Source organism: Aythya ferina (genome assembly GCF_964211825.1).
Source record: "Aythya ferina genome assembly, chromosome: 5".
NCBI lineage: Eukaryota > Metazoa > Chordata > Aves > Anseriformes > Anatidae > Aythya > Aythya ferina.
Window position 1 is genome coordinate 13001837 of NC_140301.1, and position 13646 is coordinate 13015482.

Consider the following 13646-nt stretch of genomic DNA (forward strand, 5'->3'; position numbering starts at 1 on the left):
AGTGGTGTCACCCTCCTTGGGCTACAGGACACACCAAGCAGCTCCTTTCTTTGTACAGATTCAGCCTTCCGCCTCCATCCCCTCCAAGCTACACGGGGGGAAAGTGAAAAGATACCCGTAAATCGTACTCTTAACTGTTTCTAAAACACTAACAAACTAACTCACCCCTTGAAAGGCACCAATGAACACACGGAGCAGAATGAGCACAAATCAACGGCTCTACAAAATGCAGGGAAAGCAAAAGCAAAAGCCATATTTATTTCTCCTCGTTTCGTACCCTCTTGCAGGCCATTAGGGAGATAAGATCTCACAGCACAACAGACATTATTCAGGGCTGGTAAATCTGTCTACGGGTTAAGGGCTCATGTTACACCGCTTGGATGAGTACTGGCTGAGCGTGGGTCACACCGACCCCCTTTCCTTGGTGCAGGCAGCAGTCCAGATACTCCCAGTGTCAGATCTGCCAAGAAATCAGATATCCGTGTGCTGAATTCACCACCACCACCACTTGATCTGCACATTCCCTTCTATACAGAGAGCGAGGGGTGTTCAGATCCTGCCTATCCTAATGCAGCAAAAAGTTTCCAGCAGGAGCCAAGCGCCTCTGGTCTACCCCTTCAACACCCCCCCGTCAAGTGTCTTCGAGGTAAAGGTGTCAGGTTGCCCAGAAATAGCTAATCCTTTACACTACGGGCATTTTTAAAACGCTGATTAGTAGAAGCACAGAAGAGCTCATTCAATTCCTGTCCAAAGAGAAGAGGGGGCACGTCACAGGGACTTCACGCCTGCGAGTCACTGGTGGGCTAGAAAAATTCACTGACTACACCAAGAGAGCTCAAAGGCAACATTTCAACACCTGACGACCAAGTGAGACCTGGTTAAAAGGAAACACAACCACCAGTTAAGTCCCTCAGACCTAAGGAGCACACGTTAACATCTGATTTAGTTGGTGCTAGCTCTCAACACGTCTAGGAGACGCAGTAAGTGGATCCACCTTTCTGGAGGTGCTGTCCTTGCAACAGCAACGCAGCGCTGGCTGGCGAGGTTCTGCACAAGAAGTCAGGTACTGCTGCACCCATTGGTCAGTCCGACACTACGTGGTTTAGGAAAAAATTGTTAAGGAACAATGCAACTTATACACTGTACATAGAGTTTTCTTTGTAAGGGGAACAAAAATTCAGTAAGTGATTTGTTTCTGTTCTTCAAAAGCTGATTGACCTCATATGGGCTCAAATAAAAAAATCAACACCAAAAAAATCAAAAAAACAAACACTGCATGCCTAGGCAAGTACACAGCTCCAGAATGTATGTTATTGTTCACAAAAGTATGTCATCAATACCGATTTTTCCTTTAGCTTCCAAATGCTTTCATTAATTTCCTCTGAATGAAAAGACTGGACTCTGCAAACTGTGGCATATTTAACTTCTGCATCAGCCTTTCCAAGCAAAATGTCTCCAATTGAAGGAGAGCAGCAGACCTAATGAAGTACTCCCTAGTAGCTTAGGAAAGAAAAAATCAAAACAAACACCACAAGAACAGAAGCCAAGCACACAGACACCAGCAAGTCAAGGATTATCCAAACGAAAGGTGTGAAGAGGGATGTGCTCAGAGTGAAAAGGTAACCCCAGCCAAACTTAGGACGCCTTTCAAGAAATATAGTATGTACACCTCGTCTGCTCAGCTATTTGAGGCTCCGGGTGTAGGACTGCATTTCACTGCACTCAGTTTATTATGATACAGTTTACACGACACGTTTTCAAAATAAAGCTTCGTTGTACCGAGCGGGAATGCGCTGGACAACATTTCAAGTCGATTATCAGCCTGGAAGCAGCTGATGTCCCGGGCCAACATCAGCTCCAATTACTGGCCTTCAAAATGATACGCTCCGAAGCGGCGCTCGCTGGGAGCCAGCAGAAACCGTGTGCCCGCGGCGCTCCGATGCTTGCTGAGAAGGGTGCGAGCACTGCTCCCAGGTGTGCCCTGCCCACAGATGCAGTGCTCCTGATGTTCAGTGCTTGGCCTCGCTGCTGAAGCTCATTTCAGTGCCCCCTCGGGCTAACCCTTCCTGCAGCACTGCTGCCAGCACAGTACTGGAGAGCAGGCTCCTGAGAGAGGTGCTGAATTTTGGAAATCCTGCCTCCACCTCCCTCTGACAGTCACAACCCGAGGCACCTACACTTTTAATAAAGCCTTCAAAGGGAAGACACTCACTTTAAATGTTAAAGATCCACCAGCTTAGACTCCTTCACCAGTAATCCTTATGTTCATACAAGTGCCTAAAGCACATTTATCATGAAAAATGCAGAAATTACAAGTTACTACCATGGCTTGGGACATGGTACAATTTGCCCACTAACAGAAACCACAGATTCACTGGTCAGACCACGGAAGTAAAACTATTCTGGCTGAAAAGCCAAAGCCTAAGGAGGAAAAAAAGAAAAGGGGCAAAGAAACAAATCCATTTGTCAGCATGCTCAAATGGGACGACTTCCCTTACGATACCCTTCTGATGGGCCCCTTATTGATGGCTGTTTGCGACCGAGGGACTGTGCTGAAGCGCTGCTCTGCAGTATGCATTACCGATCCCTCTCCAGAGGCTGCCAGATTCTGCAGATTGCAGCTTAAACCTTAAATTATATGTATAATGTTTTTACCTTCTGACTGCAGAGAAGCTGTTCCGAGTATGAAAGGCTGGACGGCTGCCTCCCCGTGTTGCGGACAGAGGAGCCCTTTGAACAACAGCTCTCGGGGATGTAGGCTATCCTGCTCACACAAGCACAGCATTGACCAGGAAGCATAATGGCAAAGGTTTAAGTGTCAATATTTTGAATTGCTTCACTGTCTCTCGGCAGAAACATATAGGTTCTTGCAATTATGTCCGTAGTTTGCGATGGAAGGAGGAAAAACACCAGTGCTACCCTCACCAGCTCTAGCTTAAGTCAGAAACCCACATGGTAAGGACAGCGACTAGACATGTAAAGATCCACACTGCAAACCCAACTCCAGACGACAACTCAAAATTTGCACCCCTTCCCCTCTGCTTTCTTCCCTCCCTGCTCTCAGCCTTCCCAATCCTCTCTGGTATCAGTGCAGTGCCTGCCAACCATGTGATGGGCATCTTAAACACAAACATCTCTAATGTGGGATGCTCGTGCTGCCCTCCTCATCAGGTCACTCCTCCATCCACTTTGGCAGCCCTCACCTTCCTGAGAAGCCATGCAACTGTTTTGTGTTTTCCACAGCACTTTGCTCAGCCTCTTCTACCTGCACACTTTCTGTTTCTGGAGCACTTTTCCCTAGCCTTCTTTCTGAAGATGCTGCTCAGCAAGGCAAGAGCCCACCTCTCGCCTTGTCCTCTGTTTTTTCATCAGGAGGTTGGACTCGCTACTGGAATCCACTTTCACCAGCAAGTTCAGCTAGCAGGGATCCTCGAAAAGCAGCATTTCACAGTGTCATTTTAGAAGGACCACTGCTCCACAGGCTTTATTTTTTCCTCCTATTTACGAGAACCCTCAGTAGCAGAAAAGAGGTCACAGGGAGAACGGAAGAGTCAGCGCCTGTGAAATTAAAGCCTTCTTCACCCGACTACTGCAGAGGAGGTCAGTGCAGAAGACGACGACGCTAAAACTGCCTGCAGCGAGCGGCACGGCATTTCTGGTCCACGCCACTTCCCCCTGCACCGCAGGGCTTCAGGCAGCAGCGCTGCAGAGAAGTGCTGGCTATGAAATATTTCAAGAAGCAGAGACACAACGGGAGAGATGCTGAGCAGGGATGCTTGTGGCCCTGGCACTTGCTCTGTGACAGCGCGGGGGCACGTGCTGGCTCCTTGTCACCAGGTCCCTGCCACAGCCCTGGGACTGAAGGACCCGTGCTCATAGAGCTCCACGCTGCAGTAAGGAGAACCTCAAGCCTACACTGTTAAAGAGCCCGGATTTCTCCAACTGCCAGAAAGCTGCAACCCAAATCGAGGAAGGAAAGCTGTTTTTGCTTGTTTTGGCGTTCTCAGGAAGACTGGTTGTTCGTGGGGCTCGGATGCACGTTCCCAGCGTCAAGCTGGGAATCCACACCAACAGCTCCCACCTGCCCTCCCACCGCTGGGAACAAGCCTTGGGTCTCCACACCAAGCTCCAGCGGCTGCTTCCTTCCCTCTGGAGCCCCCTCAGTTCATCTGTGGCGCTATAACTCGGTTATAACTCAGTTACCGACCCCAAACCCCTCATTTTGACGTTCAGCGTCTCCACGCAAGCCTCCACACAAACCCCACCACGACCACCAGCGACCACTTTAATGATGCTACCCCAATATCCCCAACTTTACACATTTCCTGCTGCTGAAGCAGCGCGAAGCACCCCCCTCCCCACATCCCCCTCCCGCCCCCCCTCCAGCCCCTCCCCTCCGGGCGCTCCCGGCCGCGGCCCCCGGGGAGCCCCTGGCCGCTCTGCCCCGCCCCCTCCCGCCCGCCCCCGCCGCCCATTGGCTGCCGGCGCTGTCACTCAGCGGACGCGCGCCCGCCGCCGCGGCGCGGGCGGGAGGGGAGCGGCGGGGCCGGGAGGAGGAGGAGGAGGAGGAGGAAGAGCAGGGGGCGCTACCTGGCCGCGGGTCGCCGCCGCCCCGCCGCGGCCACCCCCCGGCGCGACCCCCGGGCGGGGCCCCCGCGCTGCTGCCCTCCCTCCCTCCCTGCCGTCCCCCGCAGCCATTTTCGTGGCCACCTTGGCTACCAGCGGGGCTGACTCACCTCGGCGCTGCGGGCGCGGGGGGCCCGCCTCGGCGTCCCGGGGGCGGGGGGGGGGTGCCCGCTCCGCACCGGGGTGTGGGGGGGGCCCGGCTGGCTGCGCCCTGCCTCCCCGCCGCCCCGCCGGCCCCGCTCGCTAGGCGCAGGCGAGGACGGGTCCCGGGGCCGGGCCGGGCTCGGCGGAGGCGGCGGCGGCTCCCTCCCTCCCGGCCGTGACCACCATCTTATTAGCACAGGAAATGACATGGAGAACGGAAGAGAGGGGCGTTCGGGGGCCGAGCCCGGGGACCCCCCGAACCGGCGGGGGGAGGCGCCGCCGGCCCGCCCGGCTTGGCTTGGCCCGGCCCGGCCCGCTGGGGCTCTCCCGGGGCCGCGCCTGCGAACGCCCGCCCCGGTGCTTGGCGCCCGAGGTGAAGCGAGAAGGGGGGGGCAAAAAAAAAAAAAAAAAGAAAAAAAAAACAAAACATGCACAAAGCAGGAAAAAAAAAAAAAAATAAAGCGAGGAAACCCAAACCGCCCTCAATTCCCACCTCCTGCTCCGCAGCCTGCGAGTTCCGCGCCGAGCCGGCGGCGATCTGCTCGCCCGCAGCCGCCCCGGCCGGGCAGGGGCTCGGGGGGGGCTTTTAAGGACGGAGGAGCCGGCGGCCGAGGGGCCCCGTCCCGTCCTGTGCCGTGCCGGGCTCCCCCCGTGCTGCCCGCCCGCAGCCGCGGCCACCACCTGCCGCCGGGCCGGGCCCGCCGGGCCGCCCCCCCGGGGAGCTCGGGGACAGGCGGAGGAGCGGCCCCCGGCCACAGCGAGGGGGCTCCTGCGGGCTCCTGCGGGCTCCTGCGGGCTCCTGCGGGCTCCTGCGGGCTCCTGCGGGCTCCTGCGGGCTCCTGCGGGCTCCTGCGGGCTCCTGCGGGCTCCTGCGGGCTGTGGGTGCCCCTGGTCCTGCCGGGGTGTCATTGCCCCCCGCAAGGAAAAAGGCGAGCCTAGGGATTCGTTTCTAATCCCCCCCCCCCCCACACACACACCCACACCTCAAAATAAAACCACCAACAAAACACAACCCACCCGACAGCAATAAGAAGGACCCGGCCCCCCGAGCTCTGCGCAGAAATCATGGGCAGCGTGATGACTGACAAAAAGTAGGCATAATTTAATAAAGAGAGGAAACATGTCTCACCAATAAAACAAATTCTAAATAAAACCATCTGCGAGCGTTAAACTTGAAACAATGCGAACTGCCTGGCTGCTTTGCCAAAAGAGGCACAGTGGGGGGTAAAGAGAGGGATAGATAAATGGCCGTAATTTTTCAGTTCCTTTGGTTGACAATGAGCTTGTATGTGAACAGGGCTGTGGTGGCAATGTACATGCTCCGGTGCTCGGAGCTACTTCCCTTTTTCTGCAGCCCTGAGAAATGCCCTTGTCTGCAGTCCCAAGAAATACAGATCTTCCCTAATACTTGCCATCCTGCTGTAAAGGGACGGGATGAGGTGTGGAATGGAGAGTAGCGAGGACATAACCTCAGCAAAATCAAGGCCTGCTCCTGCCACCCATGAGCTGCTTCCACTGCTGTCACTGAGGGCTTGGGGGTGGCAGGGCTTCAGGACCAGGTCGTGGTATATTACTCGAGTTGGCTAAAGATACTGTCTGGCCAAACAATGAGGAAGGTAATCAACACAAGTGCAGAACGAGCTTGCTTTACAGCAGCAGCACGGATGATTATTTTGAAGTTTAAATGAGTGCCGTTTGTCAGGTCCCCAGCTGCAGTACACTTTTTGTTCCCCATTTCTAACCTCTCCAGGGAGGATTCCTTCTCAAAGGGTAAACGTGCTGTGTAATTTTACCCTTACCAGTAACCACAGATAGATGGACTTTGAGGCACTTGCACTTGCCTGGGACAGGCATACCATAAGCTGTCAACACCTTCAGACTCCTCAGAAATATTAGAGATCCTAGCAGAGCTGCTCTAGTTTGCAGTTTCTGTCTATGTGCTGAAATGTATGAGAACACTCCGCTGGCAGCCAGGCGGACAATGGGCTTGTAAATATGATTGATGAATGAACTGCGAGAAAAAATAATAATTAAAAACACAATAAAAATCATGGAAGTAATACAAATGCATGCTGAATGCCATGTTAATTTGAAGTAATAGTTTTGTCATAACTGTTGCAGTCTAAGGCGGTAAGAGCAGGCTCAAAGGGAGGCATAAAGCTTTTATTTACAAAGAAAATTAAATATTTAAGTACAATATGAATAACAGCTATTATGTCTCCTTGCAAACACGGGCACGCTAATTTATTGGGAGGGAGTTCTCTTGTCTTAAAGTGTGTCCCTATGTGTTTAATAGTCAGGCAATAAAATCCCCGCAAAGAAGATTTTGCATCTTTTCTGTTGAGAAACTAGGCACATAAGGACCACAGACTGAGGTATCTCTGGAAAAAAAATACCTTTTTTGGCTCGGAAAGGCATCCCCCTTCTTCTGCAAACTGCTCCCTCCCTCATTAAAAAGACATAGGATTAATTTTTGCGTACACGTGCTTCAACACTTCTCATTGCTGGACTCACTAGTGTTCAGACCCCATTCTGCCACCCACCGCAAGTCCCCTCCATCTGCTGCGCTCTCAGGAAATAAAAGTATTATAAATGGCAACGTCAGTTAGGAATGAGGTAATTAGGTGTCAATTTTTTGGTTTTAGACTGTCAGATCTCTTCCTCCATGAACTGCTGGATGGTCTCCCAGAGAGACAAAAGGGTTCCTTTACTGACACAGAGCTTTTAGCCTATGGCGTAAAAAATATTGTGCACAAACGTGGATAAAACAGAATCTGGCTTGTCAACAACTGGTTTTAAATGTTTGTCAGCATTTGTGGTGCTGGTGGGGACCTCTTTCAGCTGGAAGGTCTGACCCCTGCCACGCGAGCTGCTGGATGTTCTGTGTACCACAGCATTCCCTAAAAATACCCTAAAAACCCTCAGGGTTTTTAGGCACCCTGTGAGGAGGGGGGATGCCAGGCTGGGTGGGGGGTTCCTCCTGCTGGCTGTCAACCACAGGGGACCCAGGGAGAGGCCAAAAAGCATTCAGTTTCTTCTAGAAGTCCACATACAGTGTCCATCACATAGCTATGTGACCACAGGACACGGTGTCCATAGCAGGGGGCTCACGTCTGCTCTCCAGGCTTCGAGGAAAAGGTTCCTTGGGGCCGACCTACCCCTTCTTCTGGGAGAGGTCAGGCGGTTGCAAGCAGAAAGGAAAATTGTGCTGCCATTAACTAAACAACACTTTTTCCTCACATGGAAAGGACTCGGATTGTCAGGACTGTCACGTCGGTGCTCTTATGAAGTGCGAAATGAGCTGCTTGGTGAGTCTGCCAGCCAGCTTTTAGCTCTAGAAGCACCAGGGAGAAGCCACACGAAAATTAAGGGCATTTCTCTTCTACACTAATGGTTGTTGGATAGAGAATCAGAATAGAGGTTTTTCCCTTTGAAAATCTGAAAAAGTCCCACGAAAAAAAAAAAAAAAAGGCAGAAAAAGGAAATTACATGACTAAGAAGGAAACCCAGGCAGAAACTCCCAGTTACCTCCCAGGGACCGCAGCAGGGTGGGACAGACCCTGAAGGAGGTGCGGGGAAGAGCTCTTTGAAAGCAGGTGTCTGGAGAACTGCACCCGTACCCAGCAGGGCTATGTCTTTTTCCTCTCTTTGGTATGAGTTTTTCACCATTAATGGCAGAGGTGTATGAATGTGTTGGAAATGCAGTGCCCTGCAGGGTTGTTATGAATGACTCTGGGTTAAGCCTGATGAACAGGCCCCTGGGAGGCCACTAAATCCTGCTGAGTTCAACAGCAAAGCAAGAAGCTGCCAGGTTGCTGATCTCAGTTCAGACTGATAGGTGCAACCCCCTCCAATTTTTTCTTTCCTCTGGTCTCTGGCAATTGTGCCACCATCTGCTGAGCCCACCTTGAGAGCCCACCTGAGCCTGCTCACCTGGAGGCCACGTAACGTAAGAGAGGACAAGGCACTGACAGGGACAGTGAGCAGGGTGGGATAATCCTGCCTGGGATTTAGATCTGTGCATGGAGCCAGGGAGCCCTCTCTGGGAGCACTGTAGAGCTGTATGGGAATTTGGAGCTGTGGTTTTGTCAAAAATGGAGCGATGCTGCAGGTAGGGAGAGCTGCTCCAGCAGGACCAGTCCCTCATACTGGCACTACCATCCTCTTTGAAATGGCTGGCTGACCCTGCAGAAAGCTAGCCAGGTGAGTGCCGACACCAGCAAAGAGGAGGTGGTGGGACTGCTGTCAGAGGAGATGAGGAAAGCAGGACTTCTCCCATGGCAGCATCAGCCTCAGCATCTGTGTGCCCCCGAGGCAGTGCTGGCTTTAGGATTTTCTGCTCTGCCCAGCCCTGGCAGTGCTGACAAAGCTGTTTGCAGGCCGGGAACTGGAGCAGTGAGCTGGACCAGGTTAAAAATAATCCATGGAAAAAAAAATATTCTCCTTAGTTATTGTAGTATTGGTGTGTGCATGCAGATTGCCTTTTACCCAGATAGGTGCCCAGATCCTGTTCTCAGCATGGTTCCATGACAGGGCTGCAGGGACAGCAGCAGGAGCGAGCACTCAAACCAAAGCAAAAAACCCAGAGAAGAGATGACTGAGGTCAGTCCTGAAATCTTTTAGTCTAGGTAAGACACATACCAATAATGCCATTTTTTAAAAACTGGGGCCTGAGAATCTGCGCTGGTGTATTCTTAATGAATGATCAGAACTGCTTTTTGGTATGAAATGTTCTCTCCGTAGCTCCCCCAAAGGCTGCAGAGAGAGGAATGTCTCCACTCACAAGCACTTAAAAACTCAGCGGTTTGTTTCTAGGCATCTGTCACATGTTTTGGCAGTCCATAGGAATGTGCATTTCTATATATCGCAAGCAGCTATCCAGACTTCAGCCAAATAACTTGCATTTAACTAAAAAGCTGTCTTTAGGGAAGGCACCGAGTTCTGATCTGAAGGAATCAAGAGACAAATAACTTCTCTTTCCCTATGCATTCCCCCTCCCTGTTATGAACATGGGTGTTAATTTTCTGTATGAACTTAGACTGCATCCACATTGTGGCCATCAGTTCTTCTGATGCTTTCCTTTATTCTTCGATACAGTCTTGGTACCTTCTTCTTGGGAAGATATACCTAGACTGCAGTCTAGCGAACACAAAGTCTTTCTTTCTGGGTAAGTTAACAAACTGATCTCTTTAAAGCTCTCATTGCAAGACATTTTCACCAGTCTTTGTATTGCTTTCCAGGTTTTGCTGTGAACTCTGCTCAGTTTTTCAACTTCCCTTTTAAAACATGGTTAGGATCCACCTAACCTGAAACACACATGTACACAAATTGCTTCTTTGTTCTTTGCTTCCAGGGTCAACTTAGTATTTTGTCATGCCATTACTCTGCAAGCTGCCAGTGACCTTTTCAGCCTTTCACTCTTTCCAGCGTCGGTGCTGCCAGGGGATGGTCCATCGCGCTGTGGGGACAGGTTGTGCCTGCACCACTGGGCATGGCACTGCCCTTGAAACCCCCCTGTTTTGTGAATGGGCCCACGCTTGTTAAATCAAACACTCCCAGATCAGATAGCATAACACTGCCTCTTCCCTAGCTTTCACATCTGCATGTCACTTCTGAATTTTATCAGCAGTAATTTTATATTTAACTTTCTGGTACCAGTTAAAATACTGAATAGGTTAGATATAAATACACCTCCTTTAAAAACCCCACCACAGCACCATCTCTGTTTGCTGGGGATTCTCCATCGACGATTTAAGTTTTGAGATCTAAAAGGAACCAGCTCTTAATCTAGTTAATGGGTGCATTATTAATATAAATCATTCTATTCTGGATTAATTAAAGTGTCATCAGCACAACATTACCAGGTTTCTGTAATGGTGGTAATGTGCAGTTTATTCCTACCCCGGGGGATTTCTTGGTACAAACTCCTTGCATTGGCTTCCCTCCAGCTGCACGCCAAAGTGTGGGATGCAATACCCCCTGTTCCTCTGTCCCGTGGGACCAGCACATCACTGAGAAGAGAGCTAGGAATGCTTTCAGCTCCACAGCATCATGTATGCTGCTGCATCATTTCCTCTCCTTGGGATATTTATGGGTTCCTCACCAGTAGTTTCTCTATCACTATACCTTTGAGGCTGAGCTGCTGACTGGGGGACACAATTTGCAAGATGTTGTCATTGCTCCAGCCCAAGTTTTGCAGTATGTTCCGTAGCTTTGTTGCACATTGGCCCTTCTGCATCCTCCACCCACTCCTCGTACTAGGTTGTGGCAGCTCTGCTCTGACTGCTGCCCTGGGGGGCTGGGGACCCTCTAAGTGGCTTGCTGCACCATGAGGGGACGCCACTGGTCAGGAATTTCTTACAGCTTGACAGTGCAGCCAGACCGAGTGCTTCCCGCACACATCATTTATTAATAATTCATTTTATTGCAGGGGTGGCAGGAATGTTGTGCTTCCACAGCTGTTAGGACAGCGCGTTACGGACTGTCTATGCAACAGTTATCTATTAGCTGTGTGTTATCCCTTACAGGCTACTTTATGAAAAGAAGCTAATTCAGCTGAGTGACCAGAGGACTAATGCAAATACTTGCAGCAGATTTTCGCGGACGGAGCCTCCACCGCTCACTGCTGCCCTGGTGTATTATGTTACGAGCACTACATCATGAGAACATGATCTATAAACCTCAGGATTCTCCCTTCCAAGTTAGAGACGTGTAGATCAAATTTAGCTTTGAATTAAAGTTTTATTTAAAGGAAGCATTTGTCTGTGTCAAATAAATACTTCCGTGTGGTTTTGAAGTCCCGGAGAAAGGGAGAAAGAAAAAAAAAAATGATTTTGTAGCAAGCAGTTTGTCTCCTGCTTTTTTGCCGTCCAAACTATTTCATGTTGTTCTAATGCATCACAGTCTGAAAATAATTGTAACTGGAAACTAATTATAAACAAAAAGGAAAACGACCATCCAAACTTCATTGTCTGTAATGAGAGGAAAATTGAATATAATTATAAACCTTTGATATTTTGCTGCTCTCAGCTGTTGATAATAGCATAATTGAAGATAATCAAATTGCTTTTTTAAGGAAGTGTTTGCTTAAAGGGCAACACATTACCCTTAGCTATAGCATTGAAGAATGTAAGGGGAAAACAGCCTTAATTTTGCATTAAAAACAGTATCTGGAAACAAAAACAAAAACAAAACCAACAGTGGTAGAGTTTTGCCAACTCTCATGACACTTGGTATTTTCCTTAAAGCTTCTGATTACTTGGGTTTCTCAGCTTTCATTTTAAAAATAGTGCTTTCTTGTCCTTTGGCTAAGAGGTTGCAGAAAGCCTGAGCTTATGCACAAAATATTTAAAGTTTCCCAAGCCAGAAGCAAATAAAAGGCAAATTATTTATTTATTTATTATTATTATTATTTAAATTTTTATTTCTTTGCATGCCATAATTTTAAAGCTAGCTCTGGCTGCTTAGTTATTGGCTATTTTCTTGTTTTGTCTCCATGCTGCCAGCACTCCTGTGCTGTGTTTAGGGCAGGAACCACCTTTGTATTGTGTGTTTGTGCAGCACTGGGGGCTTCTAACAGTCTCTAAATCTTACATTAATACAAGTAATATTAATGACTGGGGTGCAGGGCATTTTCAAAGCTAATCAAATGACTTTATCAAAAGCATTAACACTAACAGTACAGATCCTGTTCAAGATGGAGACCTTCATCAAAGTCCCACTGAGCTGAAAATGGGACAAAAATGACTGAAAACAGTGGCTTCCATTGGGAAGTGTTGCACTGCAAGATGTTTCAAAAAATACCTGAAGATTCTTTTCTCATTTTCCTTCTTCTGTTTTTTAGTGTATGAGCTTAATTTTTAAGGTGTGCTTCAAACTGTGTTGGGAAGAGGAAAATGTCAAATGGTTTGATTTGTTTCAATTAAAATTTCTTAGCTAAAACACTGTGTTTTCACCAGGTGAAAGCTTTAGTTTTCCCCAAAAAGTTGGATGCTGTTTTCTTTTGACTAGTAACATTGTTAAGGATTTGCTCATAAAAGGAACAAAGTGTTTGTCTAACAGAAAATGTCAAAAGTGTTTTTAACAATTATTTCAATAGCATAGATGGAAATGGAGACAAAACCAGTAAAAGATCTGGATTATTATTATATTTTTTTTCCTGTTTTGAGATTAAAGCAACTTCATTTCATTAAAAAAAAAAAAAAATCACTCAAATGGAGTTTCATGTTTTAGTCAATTCACATAATGCATGGGCAAATAAATGCCTTAGAAGTATGGAGTGGGTTTGGTGGACTTTCCATCTGAAAGAGTTTTCATTTTCTTTTAAATTGGCTCTATCAGTTTTGTCCAGACTTGTCTGAAAATTGTTTCTCTCGTGTTTTTATAAGTGGCCTTCTTAGTGGGAGGAAAAAATATTGTGGGTTGTGTGTTTTTTTTTTTTTTTCTTTTTCCAATTTATTTGTGAATATGATAGCGCATTGTGTATATTCCCTTTCATTGTTCCCCCAGTACGGGCACTCAGGCAATTTCCCCTGTTTGTGTGGGTCTTTAAAAAAGAACCAAGAAAATGTCACAGCAAGCCCACAATCACTGGCAGGCGGAAGACTTTACCGGCTTCAGACCAGCCGTGGCCGAGCTTTTTGCATTTGCACATTATTTTTCCTTGGCCTGCAAGTTCATGGGGCTGGTGGCAGTCCCGGGTGACAGGAGGAAAGCAGGGCCACCCATGGTGTACTCAGTGAGGAGTTACACACTCCTGTTTGCACGCAGAGGCTAAGCATCATCCTTACAGGCGCCCACAAACCACTAATGCTCGGAGACACCCCCAGAGCCAGGGACACCCTCGCTTTGTGTGCCAAGGAGGGATGGTGACAAGA

At 48.9% G+C, this 13646-nt stretch overlaps 1 protein-coding gene across 4 annotated transcripts in view; it reads right to left on the minus strand.

Annotated features, from left to right (window-relative positions):
* Nucleotides 1-5625, minus strand: part of PRDM11 (PR/SET domain 11) — a 46755-nt gene extending 41130 nt beyond the window's left edge. The window contains exon 1 of one of the 4 annotated variants that reach the window (XM_084520344.1): nucleotides 5264-5625. Coding sequence is in view for 3 of the 4 variants with exons in the window: in XM_084520343.1 (XP_084376469.1) it covers nucleotides 4737-4979 (243 nt within the window). In the remaining variant the exon portion in view is untranslated. Of the gene's footprint in view, nucleotides 1-4736; nucleotides 5201-5263 lie in introns of those variants that run through there. The other 3 variants (XM_084520343.1, XM_084520346.1, XM_084520347.1) reach the window with 3 other exon arrangements.
* Between the last annotated feature and the right edge of the window lie 8021 nt (nucleotides 5626-13646).